Source organism: Pelophylax lessonae, assembly GCF_965119305.1.
Source record: "Pelophylax lessonae genome assembly, chromosome: 2".
Lineage (NCBI taxonomy): Eukaryota > Metazoa > Chordata > Amphibia > Anura > Ranidae > Pelophylax > Pelophylax lessonae.
In genome coordinates, this window is record NC_138769.1 from 195,907,300 (window position 1) to 195,926,769 (window position 19,470).

At 38.8% G+C, this 19,470-nt stretch overlaps 1 protein-coding gene across 2 annotated transcripts in view; it reads right to left on the bottom strand.

Annotated features, from left to right (window-relative positions):
* The window catches only part of PNPLA4 (patatin like domain 4, phospholipase and triacylglycerol lipase), a 153,302-nt gene that overhangs the window by 43,309 nt on the left and 90,523 nt on the right, over positions 1-19,470 (bottom strand). Inside the window, exon 5 of one of the 2 annotated variants that reach the window (XM_082247106.1) lies at positions 19,355-19,420. The exons of the other annotated variant lie outside the window; for it this stretch is intronic. Coding sequence (XP_082103232.1) covers positions 19,355-19,420 — 66 coding nt within the window. The remainder of the gene's footprint in view (positions 1-19,354; positions 19,421-19,470) is intronic. 2 annotated transcript variants of the gene reach the window in all.

Genomic DNA, 19,470 nt, shown 5'->3' on the forward strand with positions numbered 1-19,470 from the left:
CATTGTGACAGGGAGTGAAAGGGATAACTGGGAGGTGATCAGGGGGTGATAAATGTGCCTATGTGTACTGGTGTCAGTGTAGTGCTTGTGTACTCACTGTCTGATGTTCTCTTCTCTCATGCTGGAAAACCTAAAAGGGCTCCAGGAGAGATTGCATCATTTCCTGTGCCTGTGTTTAAATTACAAGGGCACAGGACATTCTGTGATTAGCCAGAACCAATCAGAAGGTCCAGGCAATAAATCATTGGCCTGGACCTGACGAGTGATCGGTTCTAGAGTGAATCCGATCACTGCGGGGTAGGCGGGTGCACGCATGCATGCCCCCTAGCTGCGAACGCGACCAACATATGGGTACGTCGATTCGCGCAGCCAAGCCACCTTGCCGCAGTAAAAATGTGGCAGGTGGCCGGCAACTGGTTAAAGTGGAACTAAACTCTCCTATCCTTTGTAGCCAAAAAAGCTGCCATATTAGCCTCTATTTGATCTGCAGTTATTATGGTGCTGCATATGTGATCAGTTATGTCAACAGCCTTTTAATGGCCTAACAGTTCATTTGAGAGCACAGGTTCACAGCATGTCTTTTATGAAATTGCTTTGGGAAAAAGTTAAATTGCTGCTGAGGCAGTGTGAGAAAAATAATGACATACTGGGGGTGTATGTTCATACCTGTCTATGGCTAAATGAGCAGGAGCTCTGGCCAAGGAAAGGGCCAGACAAAAAGTTAGTCTTGCATGGATATTTGCAAGAGTGAACATGTGGAAAGAGACTTAAAGGGTAACTCCACTTTCGTGGGGAAAAAAATAACATAGAAAAAATAATATAGCGTATACAATTGTGACACAAGTCATATTGTAATTGAATGTTATTAAAATTGACCTTTCCTTTTCAATCTGCAGCCGCTGTAACTTTCTGAAAATGCAATGCAATATGGCTACCTGGAGTTGTTCTAGACACAGAATGTGTACTGACCACACCCCAGAAAAACACCCTCATCATTTCCTGCTTGTGTGATTGGCTCACTGATTTTCCCAGAAGTCAGGCATCCCCTGAAACAAAAATGTCATTTTTGGTGAGATACTTCCAACATGTCTAGGAACATGTCTAAAGGGATGCAGGCCCAGCAGATTTCCTCATTAGTGCTCTGCAGCTGCACAGCTGGTTAATAATTATGAAACCACTCCCATTATACTCACTCAGCAAAGAGGAACAAACAGTGATTAATAAAAGGTAGGAATCTGCAACAAAGTTTGTTATAATCCTTGCAATGTACATAGATCACCCGGAGGGGAATACTTTTTTTTCTCAACAAAAGTGGAGTTACGTTTTAACTGAGAGGCTGAACTTTTAGTGTACTGTATTTTACTGAATCATACTGAATACACCCTTGCATGGGAAACATATTTTTTGTTACTCTATTTGCTAAAACATTTTTTAAAAAAGCCCCGAAACACACCTTGATGATATGATTGACATTTTGAAATGCACTTTATTCTGCTTTCTACAATAACCAATACAATTCCTGTAAATTCTTCATTCTTTTAGTTCAAAAGCTGGTACAGAAACTGTAGTAAACTATTATCTACAACACAATTTACCATTTTTCAGCATTCTGTATTGAAAACTGAATTGCAGGAAACCACTAATTACATGGTTGAAATACATACTGTATATGTGAACTTGAGCCTGTGCAATGTAAAATTCCAGATATATTTCCCTCACCCGGAACGCTTGCTGCGTATAACCACTTGTAGTCATGATTGGTTGTGCGCGGTTGTACTGGAGTATATGCTGGGGTTCATGTAAAGTTTTCTATTTTTTCTTTTTTTGCATATGACTGTACACTATACTCATGTTTACATGAGCAGCGACAAAAAAAACGAGTAAGGCCACACACAGCCATTTATGTGTATGGGTGACTGTATCCAGCACCTGGATGTTCAGGGTGGGAAAATATGTGGGAATTTATATTTGCAATATGCAAGAGGCCTTAACCTGACAAAGGGGTTTTATTTCTGTCTTTCTATTCCTGTGATTCACACAGGCTTTTTCAGGCACCTGCGTTAGGCTGGCGACCAGACTTTTTCTTCTGCAGTAAATCTATACAACTTAATCTTAACCTAGGAACTCTTGGTCATGCACTTCCTGTTATCTGGTATAAAATATTGTCCCTATCCACTTATTGCATTTCGGTAAGGTCCCCTTGTCACATGTGCTCCGAGGACATTAGAAGCAACTGTGTCAATGTACAGCCATGCTCATTGGTTATCTCCATCAAAAGTCGAGCCTTAGGCAATGGCATGCAGCTCAGTGGAACACACTGGAAGTGGCTGCAAAGTGATTGGAGGAGATGTATGTAAATATGAAGTGGTGGCGCTGCTTATAAAGTGCAAATAGGTATATACAAATATATAAAAAATATATGAAAAAAATATAAGATGTAGAAACACAGATGTGATTGAGGAATAAGAATATAAATATAAATAGTGGATATGTAGATAGTGCCACAATATGGTGAAAATCCAACATAAAATGGTATTGGAAATGTGTTAATATGGAATATGGAAAAATATAAAAAATGTAAAATGAAATAAAAAATAAATAACCACCAATAGTGCGTAATATAAAGTGCAAAGTGCTACAATATATGGATATATCCTAGTATATACCTAAAATAATAATATCAGCATGTTGCAATAAAATGGTAAGAGAATAACTTAAAATAATAATACATAGGCGATGGTATAATATGAGAAAGTGTACAAAAAGTGCAACAATTAAACTGGGTGTGCGGGAAACTTTTCCGGAAAAATAAATAAGAGTGCGGGAAACTATTTTTACAAAGTGCAGCAAGAAGTGATGTGGTCTAAATTCATGTGATAAATAAGTCCGTATAATAGTAAAGGTGCAAACAATATTATGGACAAGCTAGATGTGCGAAGAAATATGAACTCCAAAGTGAAAATAAGAAGTGGTATTCAATCAGATCAGCTGATAAAATAAGTCCATATATTGATGGTTGTGCCCCGAGGGGTGGTGAGTGAGTAAGTATCCTGCGGTGACCCCCAAGGTGGGTGACTGGCGAGTGGCGGGGAAGCCCTAGTAGAAAAACCTACTCACCAGATGTACCCACCCCACACAGGGGTATAGGGCAGGTACTGTAGAAATATCCTGTTGGTCCTGGCTCTGGGTAGTAGTTCCCTTCCTGGGGGAGATGTAGTATAGGGTCCGCAGGGGTATCCTAAAGTGGGATCCTATCCGATGGTAGGATATCCAACGATCCGTGGGGTGAACTGATATGGCCACTCAAAGGTATGTGGATGGAGGGATCATATAAATGGAAAAGAACTCGATAGTATAATACCGTTTTTAAAGTTTATTCCTTCCAGCAGTAACATAAAAATGGGTACTCACATGGATATAATCAGTAAACAGCGAGGTAGTGGCGTCCCGGAACGCAATGCGTTCCAACTGGAGACCGGAACCGGAAGTGACGTGACGGCGCTGTACGCGTTTCGTCATGTGACGTCTTCTGCAGCGTCCAGTCACTTCCAGCGTGAGCCCTTTTGTATATGGTGGTTGCTAAGCGACGGGGCTCGTTTGTGAAATACAACGAGAGGTAACGGATGTTCAATGTAAACTGATGCCGTAGGTCAATTGCGAAAACGTGTGGTACATCTAATAGGAAAATACGACCATGGCTTTCTATTTGGCAATTCAAAACCAATTATGTGTATATTTCAATCAATATCCTATAGTAAATACAATAACCCGCGCCCGCTAGGTTGAACCACCATATATACATACAGGGAGGTATACAACATATATATAATAATAAAACCATACTAAACATTTTATTTATTAACAAATATTATAAAAACAGAGAATATGTATAAAATATAAAACCTTATATAGTATGCCGTCTGGTGGAAGAAAGTATATAGAGGAGACAAGGAATGTGATCATATATAATGCGCCATCTGGTGGACGGACATATATATGGTATTAACTATATGATGTCTATACTAAAAGTTGTGTATAATATTAATAATATTAAATGATTATAAAGCATGAAAGTGTGATATATAATATATAAATTATTATAAAAATTATTATAAAAATAATATGTGGTAATTTGTGAAAGGCAACGTGAATAAAATATAACAATTGTGCAATTAATGATATTAACTATTTAATGTATATTGTAAAATATCGATAATTTTAAATGATTATGAAGCATGAAAGTGTGATATATAATAAAAAATATATAAAATTAAAATGTGATAATTGGTGAAAGGCAATGTGTATTAAAATATAACAATTATAAAATTAATATGTAGTATATTGTGGAAGACAAAGTAAGATGAGATAATACGAAGGAGGACATCTAGTGGATGGTCAATATACTACACCGAGAGTATATATATAAGATGTTAAATGGATGAAGTAGAAGGATTAAGTTAATATATTCAGATGATATGATTAGATCTAATAAATATAGATGTATATGGGATGTAAATTAATGGCATTAGATAAAATATAGGAGTGGGGGTTATATGAAATTGAAATACATTTTATAGTGATAGGATAGGATAATGAGGAATATGAATATAAAAAATATCGGGATAATGGATAAAAATTAAGGTGAGAAAGGATTTAAAATTGGAAAAAAAGAATTTAAAAATTGGAAATAAAACAGTTGAGGTCTATGTCCAAATTTAGTCCCCTAGGCTGAAGTGTATTGAGCCGGTATATCCAGCTAGTTTCGTTTTTAGAAATTTTGATTCTTTTGTTTTCACCTCTCCAGTGTCCAGTAATGGAGTCGATTCCCACGAAAGTAAGGCACCTTGGGTCCTTATTATGTACCTCTGCGAAGTGTCTGGAGAGACTATGTTTCGTAAACCCCTTTTTTATGTTCTTAACATGCTCTCTGATACGTACAAACAAAGGTCTGGTGGTCCTGCCAACATATTGGAGCCGACAGGGGCACTCTACTAGGTAAGTCACATGGGTGGTCTGACAAGTTATTAGTTTGTTAATCTTGAACTCTTCTCCACTCCATCTGGATTTAAAATGTAGTGTCTTTCTAGGTTGTTTGCTCGTTGATTTGCAGGGTAAACATCTATTACATCGAAAAAACCCTTTTAAATCAGGGAACAATTTTACTGGTTTGGGGGGGTCAACTGCATTATGAACCAGTTGGTTACGTAGGTTAGGGGCTTTTCTGTATATAAATCTCGGTTGTCTGGGTAACATTTTGGACAAAGTTTTATCAGACTTCAGAATAGGCCAGTATTTTTTCACAATCTTCTCTGTTTGTCTGAAGTTTTGATGAAAACCGGTGATAAAAGCTAACTCATTAGATTTTTGATCCGGCACGTTAGTCTTATGTAGTAATTCTTCTCTATCTGTTCTCAATATTTCATTTCTGGCCGTAATTAGCTTCTGTCTGTCATATCCCTTTTCCTCAAATCTGTTTATTAAAATATCCGTTTGTAGTATGTAGTCTTCCAAATTGTCACAATTTCTTCTGATCCTGACGAATTGGCTTTTTGGGATTCCTTCTTTCCATCTAGGATGGTGACAACTGGTGCTGGGTATATATCCGTTCCTATCTGTAGGTTTAAAATAAGTCCTACTTTTAAGTATATTATTTTCTTTAAAAATGTTAAGATCCAAATAATTTATCTGGTTAAAACTCCAATCTCCTGTAAACTTAATGCCATATGGGTTCTCATTCATCTTTAAAAAGAAATTGTTCAAAGTTTCTTCGGTCCCCTCCCATAAAATGATGATATCATCTATATATCATCGGTAAAATATCAATTCTGGTATGTTTTGGCTATAAATGGTGTTCTCTTCTAAAAGGTCCATAAACAGGTTCGCTACGCTAGGTGCGTAGCGAGCTCCCATTGCGACCCCTTTTGTTTGTAAATAATATTTGTTTTTGTGCCAGAAAAAATTACTACTCATAGTGAGTTTTAGACCATCCAGTATGTATTTTATTTGCGTTTGTTTTAACTTAGTGCGTTCATGTAAAGCAATATCTACCGCTTTTAATCCCTCCATTTGGTTGATGCTGGTATAGAGAGAGTTAGCATCTATTGTCGCCAGGATACATCCTTCTGGTAATTGTACTTCTTTTAGTGCTTTTATCAGCTCTGAGCTGTCTTTAAGATATGATTTTCCCATTTTTACAGCCGGCTGTAAGTATCCATCCAGATACTCCCCCAGTCTGGAAAATAGTGAGTCCACACCACTCACGATGGGCAATCGATTCGTGGGAATCGACTCCATTACTGGACACTGGAGAGGTGAAAACAAAAGAATCAAAATTTCTAAAAACGAAACTAGCTGGATATACCGGCTCAATACACTTCAGCCTAGGGGACTAAATTTGGACATAGACCTCAACTGTTTTATTTCCAATTTTTAAATTCTTTTTTTCCAATTTTAAATCCTTTCTCACCTTAATTTTTATCCATTATCCCGATATTTTTTATATTCATATTCCTCATTATTCTATCCTATCACTATAAAATGTATTTCAATTTTATATAACCCCCACTCCTATATTTTATCTAATGCCATTAATTTACATCCCATATACATCTATATTTATTAGATCTAATCATATCATCTGAATATATTAACTTAATCCTTCTACTTCATCCATTTAACATCTTATATATATACTCTCGGTGTAGTATATTGACCATCCACTAGATGTCCTCCTTCGTATTATCTCATCTTACTTTGTCTTCCACAATATACTACATATTAATTTTATAATTGTTATATTTTAATACACATTGCCTTTCACCAATTATCACATTTTAATTTTATATATTTTTTATTATATATCACACTTTCATGCTTCATAATCATTTAAAATTATCGATATTTTACAATATACATTAAATAGTTAATATCATTAATTGCACAATTGTTATATTTTATTCACATTGCCTTTCACAAATTACCACATATTATTTTTATAATAATTTTTATAATAATTTATATATTATATATCACACTTTCATGCTTTATAATCATTTAATATTATTAATATTATACACAACTTTTAGTATAGACATCATATAGTTAATACCATATATATGTCCGTCCACCAGATGGCGCATTATATATGATCACATTCCTTGTCTCCTCTATATACTTTCTTCCACCAGACGGCATACTATATAAGGTTTTATATTTTATACATATTCTCTGTTTTTATAATATTTGTTAATAAATAAAATGTTTAGTATGGTTTTATTATTATATATATGTTGTATACCTCCCTGTATGTATATATGGTGGTTCAACCTAGCGGGCGCGGGTTATTGTATTTACTATAGGATATTGATTGAAATATACACATAATTGGTTTTGAATTGCCAAATAGAAAGCCATGGTCGTATTTTCCTATTAGATGTACCACACGTTTTCGCAATTGACCTACGGCATCAGTTTACATTGAACATCCGTTACCTCTCGTTGTATTTCACAAACGAGCCCCGTCGCTTAGCAACCACCATATACAAAAGGGCTCACGCTGGAAGTGACTGGACGCTGCAGAAGACGTCACATGACGAAACGCGTACAGCGCCGTCACGTCACTTCCGGTTCCGGTCTCCAGTTGGAACACATTGCGTTCCGGGACGCCACTACCTCGCTGTTTACTGATTATATCCATGTGAGTACCCATTTTTATGTTACTGCTGGAAGGAATAAACTTTAAAAACGGTATTATACTATCGAGTTCTTTTCCATTTATATGATCCCTCCATCCACATACCTTTGAGTGGCCATATCAGTTCACCCCACGGATCGTTGGATATCCTACCATCGGATAGGATCCCACTTTAGGATACCCCTGCGGACCCTATACTACATCTCCCCCAGGAAGGGAACTACTACCCAGAGCCAGGACCAACAGGATATTTCTACAGTACCTGCCCTATACCCCTGTGTGGGGTGGGTACATCTGGTGAGTAGGTTTTTCTACTAGGGCTTCCCCGCCACTCGCCAGTCACCCACCTTGGGGGTCACCGCAGGATACTTACTCACTCACCACCCCTCGGGGCACAACCATCAATATATGGACTTATTTTATCAGCTGATCTGATTGAATACCACTTCTTATTTTCACTTTGGAGTTCATATTTCTTCGCACATCTAGCTTGTCCATAATATTGTTTGCACCTTTACTATTATACGGACTTATTTATCACATGAATTTAGACCACATCACTTCTTGCTGCACTTTGTAAAAATAGTTTCCCGCACTCTTATTTATTTTTCCGGAAAAGTTTCCCGCACACCCAGTTTAATTGTTGCACTTTTTGTACACTTTCTCATATTATACCATCGCCTATGTATTATTATTTTAAGTTATTCTCTTACCATTTTATTGCAACATGCTGATATTATTATTTTAGGTATATACTAGGATATATCCATATATTGTAGCACTTTGCACTTTATATTACGCACTATTGGTGGTTATTTATATTTTATTTCATTTTACATTTTTTATATTTTTCCATATTCCATATTAACACATTTCCAATACCATTTTATGTTGGATTTTCACCATATTGTGGCACTATCTACATATCCACTATTTATATTTATATTCTTATTCCTCAATCACATCTGTGTTTCTACATCTTATATTTTTTTCATATATTTTTTATATATTTGTATATACCTATTTGCACTTTATAAGCAGCGCCACCACTTCATATTTACATACATATCTATATAGCCTTTTGGCTATATTTCAAGTGAGGCTGCAGCTTACCTGTGCACACATTTAATTTATCCTCTGACATCCCTAGCGCGGATTCATTCATATTCTATCCTGATTGGAGGAGATAATCAGCACAGAGATAAAAAAAATAAAATAAAATAAAAAGAATAGTATTTATAAGAAAATAAAAAGAAACAAAAACATGTGTTTATCATACACATGATGCATATGATATAGCCAACTAAATGTCATCCTTTAGAGTTCAGACATAGCTTCCAACATTAGAAGATGAAAAAAAAGGGACAAACTGGAGAAGACAAAATATGCAGTCAGCACCACATGCCCTAGTGAAAAGTGGATGGGGCTACATTTCCTGGATACAGGACAAAGCTTAAGGAAAGTTTACATAGAGCCACAACTATGTGCAAGAATAAGCGTTGTAATTCCTCGGTGACAGCAGAACAGAGTCTGTGGAATCTGGGTCTGTTGGGAGGTATAGCTTAGGTCTACTTTAAAGTGCACATGCCCTTTTAAAGCAAATACATTTCAGTAAATTAAGAAAAGAGGAAAGAAAAGTACACAAAAAACAAACTGTGAGGTCCTCCCAAAGATATGGTTTTTAAAGGGAAACCCCATGCAAAATGAAAAAAAAAGAAAAAAAGCATGAGGTCCCCCCAAAAATCTATACCAGGCTCTTATCTAAACAGGCAGCCTGGCAGGCCAGGAAAGGGGGGTGAGCATGTGGCCTTCCTCTCCCTAAACCATAGTGGGGCCTTGTGCCCTCAACATTTAGAGGTACTTTGTCAGGTGAAACCCCCTGGTGAAACACCTTGTCTCCATGTTGATGAGAACAAGGGTCCCTTCCCGAAAACCCTGGCCAGGTGGTAAAAATAAGGGGGCTTCCAGATACTGGCTTCTGTATGTGAATGAGTACATAGGCACATAGTAGCCCTACTCAATCACAAGAAAAATGTTAAGTATAAAAGTCAGACGCAGATTTTTGCAAATCTTTTGATGAAAAAGGAAAAAAAAATGTCCAATATAGTATATCCACCATCAATCATGTAATCCAGTTAAGTACTGTAGATCTTAATTAATCTTACAGTATTTCCAAGAAGAGACTGAGGAATTGTTCATTCAGTAGTCTATGGTGGCTCGAGAGCAGTAAGCTGTTGCAATTGAGTTCTTCAACTATGGGGGTTGCAATCTCTAAAGGGATGGGGCATGCCAGCAACAATGAAAAATGTTTACTATGAAGGGTAAATGGTCTGATATTTCTCTGGGAAGACATGTTACCCACCAGAGAAAATCCAAATCAATGCAGATACAGTATAGCTTTACGAGAATCTGAGTGGCAGAAGTATATACAAGTCTCTGGATGCCTCCATTTCCAAATTTCAGTGAAGTTAAATCTATTCAGTCAACAAAACCACTAAAAGGTCTCCTTGATCTGCCTAAGTGATGTATATGGCAATCATGAGCTACGTTTAAATTCTCTCAGAAGTAACAGAATTCTAACCTGCAAGTCCATGGCCAGAGGGGTGACTTGGTCTAGAAAGTGAATGATTAATGGGGGTGGAGCATAGACATTGAGAATCATTAGAATTTCGTCATAATGTATGGCAGTACATATTGGCCAGATGGGTCTGTCCTAAGATCTAGGATCTCTGGTGATAAAAACATAGCTCATATGATATAGATACAGAGTGGATCTGAAGAATGCATAGAATTAAAGGATTCGACAATCCACAATGTTTTCAGCACTAAGACCTTGGGTTTGAGGTTTGAGTTTAATTTTTGGTGTTCTAGGAAACAATTTTGAGATTATGACACATTACTGTATATACAAGCAATTGTAGAGCAATATCAGAATAATATAGTCTTGCAAAGAAACAACTGCACATAAAAACAACTTTAAGCATAAAACACACAAAGTCCAATTGTAGCAGCCCTTACAGAGTTAGAACTGGTAACTTAACCATGTAAAACAGGGGAGAGGCGATGGTTGGCATGGAGGCCCAGTAAGAGAAATCCACCATGCCCACCTATATGCAGAGGTGCAGTCAATTAAAAAAAAAAAAAAAACATATGGTACATTGGCGAGCTTTAGAGTAGGTCATACTGCAGAAAGGAGAAGAAAGGGTTTCAGATATCTGATGAAGGAGCCAGTATGTAAAGCCAAGTCTAACCCATGGTGATATTGCAAATTGTTTGTTAAACAAAAGGAGACCAGAACTATTAGATACAGTTATGTAGGCAACCTGCCATGATCACATGGCTGACCATGATGCCCTAGGTGGTTGACATGGGGTCTAAGGATGTAGTCAGGAGTGTTCAAAGTTACCAAAGAAGAAAAGGGGGATTGCATTTGCTGATGGTATGACTATAACAGTATGTTTATAGCAGAACAGGACATTAGCGATCAAACTGGCCTTCATATGATAGGCATGCTGCAGTAACATGGTGTCAGTGACAGTGCAAATCTCGACACTTTAGTAGGTAAACAAAAGGGTGTAGAGTGTTGTAAAGTGAGAGTTAGGATCTTCCCTGAAGCCATGCAACAACTTTTGGGGGTGTAGTGAAGAACGATTATTTTTTATCTACTATTATTTGCAGCTTGGCAGGAATGAACATGAAATATATCAGCCCTCTGTTTCTAAGTTGTGTTTCAGGGGTCAGCTTTACAGAATCAGGGGATCGCACACCCGGGGGGTTAGAGTTCACCCGAAGAGGAGCTGCTGATTTAAGTATGCACATGGGGCAAAGTGAGCTGAATCATCATATTGGGAGTGCTGTAGGCGGGCTAGTTTCTCTACCATGGCGCAATTCAAAATTATATTTACGATCTCTGGAAGGACCAGAAATGTTGCTGGAGAAGACAGGTGTCCAGCTGAGGTATAAAGGTGCCAGGGTATTTCCAGGATCAGATGGTGACAACAAAGCTCCTAAGATCAGTGTGTATGTCTATTTGCACTGCCAGGCAAACCACAACCTGCATAATTCTGGTTCAGTAAATCTTTTGAAAGCAAAACAAAATGAATAGTGAGTGGGGTGTACCATAGATAGGGAGGAAGTGCCACCCCTGGCCCTGCCAGTGTGGGACATCTTGGGTAAAGGGCCCTGTATTAATGCTTAGGAGGTAGTCTGCCTGGAGAGTTGGTTATAGGAAGTGTTTAAGGATCAAGTTACAACCAAAATGTAATCTCAGCATCTGGGATCTTACTGTTGGGGGGGGGGGGTCTAAAGGGGACTTCTCACATCCTTTTGTCATGGAGTACAGGACTCTGGAACCCCAAGCCCAACAAAAGTCTTCAACTCAACTCTAAATCGCTCATGTTCTCTGTCTGTTTGCAACTAGGGAATGTGCCATCACTGTTTTAGATGACTGAAATTCAACTGTGTTTCAGTAAAAGTGTAAAAAGGCTTCCACTGTATGAACTCTTCTAACTTCATGAAGGGGAACTCTGAAATGAAACCAGTGCCTTGTAAGGCCTCTACTGGGGTCCAATGCTTTAAGGCCTGAGGATGGTCATGGCTACTATGTGGTGATGATTAGTTTCCTGTCATGCTTTTTCATTGCAGTATTCCCTGCCCACACCACCTCAGTGAGTCTTAAGCCTCGTACACACGTACTGATCGTCGGCCGAACGATCGGCCATCTTTTGTCCAGGGCTGTCGTGTCTGTTGAAAACTGCAAAAGACTGCACACAAATTTTGTCGGCCAACAACAGCCGACTGCAGAAGTGATGTTATGTGATGGTTAACTTTCCTTGTCTTTTTTCTTTTCTGAGCATGCCCAGTCTTGCTAATCTGCTGTTTGTCGGCCGAAATCTGTACTGACTGGCGAACAATCGGCCGTTCTGGTGACGGCCAACAAATATTTAAAAAAAAAAAAAAAAAAAATTCTTTTTATTGTTTTATGACAAGAAAAAATACAAACAGTGACAGTCACCAGTCCCTAACATGGCGGGACGGCACAACAACCCCCCCCACCCACCCCTGGCAGCTCACCCAACAGAACCAAGTAGAGTATTGGGGCCCGGGGGGGGCTGGAGCAGCACAACCTGTCCAGACCGCCCCTCTAGTCCCAGGGACACAAAAAGCATACATGACAACTGAATCAGAACACAAAATCATAAGTTAGAAATAGGAGACATTTCCCGACTGAAAGAAAAGAACCAGTGAAAGTGCGGGCCGAAATAAACAACCATGGTGCAGACGTTACCTATTCACAATTATCCCGCCGTTTCAGTGGATTCCACCCATGCCTTCCACACCTTTTCAAATTTCCGGAGACAACCACGGGACTCGTATGTGGCCCTATACAGAGGTAAAACAGCGTTCACCAGCCCCTTCCAGAAGGGTAACGAGGGGGGTGACACCTTTTTCCAGTGTAGTAGGATAGCTTTTTTGGCGTAGAACAACAGTATTATCAACAGCGTCTTATGGGCCACCGAGGGGACCACCTCCTCCACCAGGCCCAGGAGACAAACGCTCTGGGTCAGCGGAACCAGAGTCATAAGTACAAGGCAAGAGACAACCTCCGACCAGTAGCGCTGAACCAGGGCACAGTCCCAAAATGGCCAACAAATATTTTAAAGTCTGCACGACAGATTCTGTTCGGCCGAAAATGCGCTGTCGGCTGTCGGAAGCATCATACTAACAAGCCTACAATCGGCCGATCGGTCGGCAGTCGAATATTTACGGCCGACAATCGGTACGTGTGTACGGGGCTTTAGAGGACAACCTATGCTGGGCAAGATTTGGTTAAAGAATACAGATGCTCCCACACCACACCGATGTGCTTCCCAGGAATGCCTAACAAATTATTAAAAGCTTGGAACAACCTTATTTTGCAATATCAGTATATTATAATAATTTGTCACTGAGCATGCACAACAAGACTGTCTTTGAGGGCATGCTTTATACATATGTGAATATAAAGCAGATTCATAACAATAAAAAGTAACAAACAATGAATAAATCAGAATGAAGTAGTAGTTCCTAACACAAAGCTCGCATTTTAAAGTATGCATGCAAATGTTGAACTTATGCACTCTGCTATTTAAAACCTATAAATCATCACATTTACACTGTCCCTTAAATACTGTAATCAATTCAGGTAGCTGGAATATCATATTAATATATGTGCATTGTACAATAGCCAAATGATGCATAAAAAATGACTGTCAATTCTTTGGGGTCTTAATTACTCAGTATATTATACACTACTTCCACTTGTGTGTGATACTCCAGCCATGAAATCTTTATGTGCTCTGTGTCATGGATTGGATAGCATTATTCATTGTAAGACTAGCTCTAATTTCAGTACAGTATGATTAATGCATATACATGCATTATATTGTGTAAGTGTAATAAGGAAATCTCAGTGCTCATGTCTTAAAGAAGACTCCAATCAGATCAAAATCACCAGTCACCTTTATTACTATTATGTTATCAGGTTTTTTGGCTCTCCTAGTTTTAATATGCCTATACTGAAGGCTAATTCATATGTAGCAGCTAGGTACAAAGTTGCTTTAACCACTTGACCTCCGGAAGATTTACCCCCCTTCATGGCCAAACCATATTTGTGATACAGCACTGCGATGTTTTAACTGACAATTACGTGGTCATGCAAAAGTTTACCCAAACAGAATTTATGTTCTCTTTTTTCCACAAATGTAGCTTTCTTTTGGTGGTATTTGATCACCGCTGTGTTTGTTTTTTTTTTTTTTTATTTTATTTTTTTTAGCTATAAACAAAAAAAGACTGACAATTAAAAAAAAAAAGATATATAAATTTTTTCCGTTCTGCTATAAAACATATCCAATAAAAAAAAAACAAAAAACAAAAACAAATTTCTTGCTACAGCTAGGCTAATATGTATTCTGCTTAATGTTTTTGGTAAAAAAAAAAAAAATCCCATTAAGCATTTATTGAATGGTTTGCGCAAAATTTATATCGTCTACAAACTATGGGATATGTATTGCAGTTCTTATTTGTTTATATATTTATTTTACTAGTAATGGTGGTTATCAGCAACTTATAGCAGGACTGTGATATTGCGGTGGACATTTGGACACTAACCGATACTATTAAAACTTTTTTGGAACGAACCAGTGACACTAATACAGTGATCAGTGCTAAAAACATGCACTGTCACTGTACTAATGATATTGGCTGGGAAGGGGTCAAACCTCTAGGGCAATCAAAGGCTTAAATGTGTGCCTAGCCAGTGTTTTGGTGTACTGTGGGAGGTGCTTTTATTAGAGGGAGTAATCGATTGTATTCCCTGCTTAGCAGGGAAAGAAAATCTATTACTTCCCCACTGACAGAACAGGGCTGTGCCTTGGCTATATAGGCAGGGCCCTGTCCTGTGTAAATTAATAACAATCGCCAGGTACAGGAGCTAATCCATTTGCCGACACATCTGCTGTGCAGAGCATGGCCGAGTCGCCAGAGGCGTGTGCCTGCCCCCTACCTGGAAGTGTCAGATCACTTACCTAGTATGTGATCTGGCACAGCCGAGCTTCTTTGCCACCGTATATCTATGTAATATGGTCGGCAAGCAGGTAAAATGGAACTAAACCCATCAATTTAACTGTTTCCCAAAATCAGTTTCAAGGCATGCCCAGAATAATAACTGTCATAGTTGCTTATACTCTTAACCAGTCTTACCATCAAATTGCTGGTGTTATAACTGATCATGTGTATCACCATGGCAACTGAAGGACAAACTAAGATGGCAGCTTCTTTGGCTGTAAAAGATACTGTAGGAGGGTTTAGTCCTGTTTTAAACATTGCTGGAACTATGCAAGGGTCCTCCTTTAGAATTAATATAATATGTGGGATAAATAGAGTATGTGTCCACAATAAAAAAACAAAAAAAAAAAAAGTTTTTGATACTGTCATATAGGAAACCTAAGTTTTCTTTAGACCATTGATGCTACTTTTTAAATCGTGCTACTACACTTGAAGTAGCACGATTTCAATGTAGCAGGTCAGCATGATTTCAGGTGCTACTTGGCTGACATCTGTGCCACTTCATGAACAGATGTCTATGCAAGTCGCATCTGAAATCACAAAAAAATAGCGCAGGAACCTTTTTTTCCAAATCGGTGCGGCACTGCAAAGTCGGAGTCACACTGATTTGAATGTTTCCATTGCGGACAATAGGCTGCGACTAGTCATGGAACCGTCAAATCGCATGACAAGTCCCACTGGTATGAATGGGGGCTTAGTTGCAAGTATATTCCTACAAATACAAGTAAAAAAACTTTCTAATTTGTCAAGGAAGAAAAGGCTCACCATGGACTGTGGGGTTGGGGAGTATGTAAGCAATTTTCTCAGGGCCAGCACAGCACCATATAATAATGTCCAGAAAATGAGAATTATCAAATACCAGGTATGACATGGGATGTTTTAGACTCTGAATTATAGATGCATTTTAGTGAGACATGTCAGTCTGAACTTCAGTTTAAGGGCATTGCAGGCCACATATATTAGGCAAAAGCAAAGTTCCAACACAAAGTTTAGTTCACACTGGTTGCCCACACAAGGGTTCGTCTCCAATAAACATCAGCAACAAAAAATTGCTAGCCCACCTAACTGTGCTTCAGCAGCCCCACTACTATTAGAATTGGTCCCTCAGATCACTGGCTCTGCAATGCACACAGCTTAAAGCTCTTCAACACACACACATGCATACAGCTCCAATTCCATACATACAGATCCTCTTCAATGCACACAGCAATACTGGCTCTCACCTATCCCCCAAGGTAAAGCCTACTTGTCAACACGCAGTGATATTTCCTGTCTTCAAAAATGGGACCCCTGAGCTATCCCCAGGTTTGGCAAATAATGACCCTGCACACCTGTGTAGTCACACAGGCTTAAGGCATCCAGCAAAAGCCGGACACATGATTGAAGGTTCTTTCCCACCCAAGACACTTTGGAAACTTCAAACTCCAGGTCTCAATCTGTGACTACAAAACCCAGAGAAAACTTAAAACACAGCTTTCTCCACTCATAATACACTCTCTGGAGCTTGTCAAACTGACATTTTCAGAACACTGTGTCATCTTTACATCCATTTCCTAATCCTACACCGTGGCAGGGCCTAGCACTGTCACACAGGGAATGCATATAATATGATATAGGCTAGAATATTTATTTGAAAAAAGTAATTATAAGTGCAGCGCAAGCCCCCCTGTGTGTGTGTTTATAAACAAAACAACTGTGCAAATTATACACTATATTACCAAAAGTATTGGGATGCCTACCTTTACACGCACATGAACTTTAATGGCATCCCAGTCTTAGTCCATAGGGTTCCATATTGAGTTGGCCCACCCTTTGCAGCTATAACAGCTTCAACTCTTCAACTCTTCTGTCCACAAGGTTTAGAAGTGTATCTATGGGAATGTTTGACCATTCTTCCAGAGGCGCATTTGTTAGGTCAGGGACTGATGTTGGAGAGAAGACTTTGCTCGCAGTCTGCACTCTAATTTATGCCAAAGGTATTCGATCAGATTGAGGTCAGGAATATGTGCAGGCCAGTCAGGCTCTTGCTTGGATAAGAGTCTGGTATGGATTTTGGGGGGACCCCACGCTCTTTTTTTTTTTTAATTTTGGCATGGAGTTCCCCTTAAAATCTGTACCAGACCCAGGGGGCCTGGTATGGATTTTGGGGGGGGACCCCACGCTATTTTTTTAAAAAAATTCTCTCATAGGGTTCCCCTTAACCACTTAAATATAGGGCACTGTCGCTCTCTTCCTGTCTAGACCAATTTTCAGCTTTTAATGCTCATTGATGTCGATGGGAAATCTTGGCCAGCTTGACATGGCACTACCCCCTATCTTTAACATTGGTGTCTATAGGAAATCTAGGTCAGCTTGGCATGGCACTGTTCACAAACTACAAGCGATGGGGACACAAAACTTGGGGAGCACTGAGAGGGGACCCAGGACTACAACATATCTATACATTATAAAAATTGGGTATGCCTGTATGCTACACTGACTGCACTAAACTAACTCAACACACTATCCACTAACTACCTGCCTAACCTCTATTATCATACACTATAGACGGCTGCCATGTAAGCAGCAGCTTTATATAGTGTGGGGCGTGGACTCAGACCCTGAGCCATGATTGGCTAAAGGTAGCCTGCCTTTGGCCAATCATGGCTCTGACAGGACACTGTGCTCTGACTGGCCAAAGCATACAGGTCATGCGCATGCTTTGGCCAATCATCAGTAATTTATTCACTGCACCAGCGCAGTGCATTATGGGGCACTCATCGGTGGGCACACGAACAGCTAAGGTTCGAGTCGAACTTACGTTCTATTCGAACATCAAGCCTATCCCTAGTGATTACAGAATATAACACAGCTGGGTCAGAATATTAGGGTTTAATGTACATTTTCATTTTGTGGTAATATTTTGTCCTGCTGCTATTTTTTGTAACAAAATATGTTTGATTTTACGCCTCGTGAAGTGTCTTTTGGCACCAAGAAAATCCTCCAGCCCCTCCCTTTCCCTTGAGGCTATCTACTATGCAATTAAGGATGTAGGTACCATTTTAACTACAACTTAATACCCAATAGCACAAAAATATCTCCACAACCAAAACCACGATGAATGCAGCTATGATGGAGTAGGAATGCACATGCTCCCGACATTATGCGCCCCCCCCCTTCCCTCTGAGGAGGAGCCCCCGGACCCTTAGAGGCAGGTTGGATATCTGACGCAGCTATGATGGAGCAGGAGTGTATAAGCTTCTGACATTTGGTGAGAAATAGACAAGGTGGGGTTGATTTCCTAAAACACGTAAAATGCTGTCCATTCAAAGTGAATGATTATTTGAAAATGTATTTCACCATTTTGAATATCTAAAGTCCTAGAAAAAAATCTAATCATAGGGAAGTCAGATTCACAGTATGTATTAACACTCGCTTTGCAAAGAGAAGATTTTTTCTGTTCCTTTAGTAAATCAACCCCTAAAGCCATATAGTAGTATAAAATAAAATATGCAACCGGCACATAGTGTACTGTGTTCTGTGGACATGATGCAAATAATTCTATTTTGTTTGGATGGCAAATTAGTGGGCAATTACTGGAAAAAGAATCCTGGGCATCTATTCAATGTCCCCTGTGGGGGTGAGTACCATACAGAAAATTCCCATAAATCAGTTTTGACTAAGCAGTTAAAATGCTAGAATGTATTTTGGAAAACTGAAGCAGTTATGAAAGTTCCATGCAGATAGCAATCTGTGTTGGGAGTTGAATCCAAGATCCTAGGCAATTGGAAACCCTTTAGCCACTGTGCTACACCAAGCTAGGGGAATTGTATTGTATGTTCGAAATACTATTGTGCATGAGTTGTTAAATGGTTCAGTCATTTTGAAAATCTCAAGTGCTTGTAAATCCCAAGACTTTACCAACCACAACTTAATGAGCTAGTATTCTATGGCAAACAATTATCATGAAATGCAAGCTTTGTTACATATCTGTTTTTCTCAAATTAAATGAATATGAAGATCTGTATAAATGACTAATAACACTGATACATTAAAAAAATTAAGTATTTTCATTACCTCGCCTTTATATTTCACAGCAATACTACCAGCATATACTGGCACAAAACAACTTGCCAAGAGTACCTATAAGACAATAATGAGAAAATTTGTTACAAACATTCAATTCATCTTCT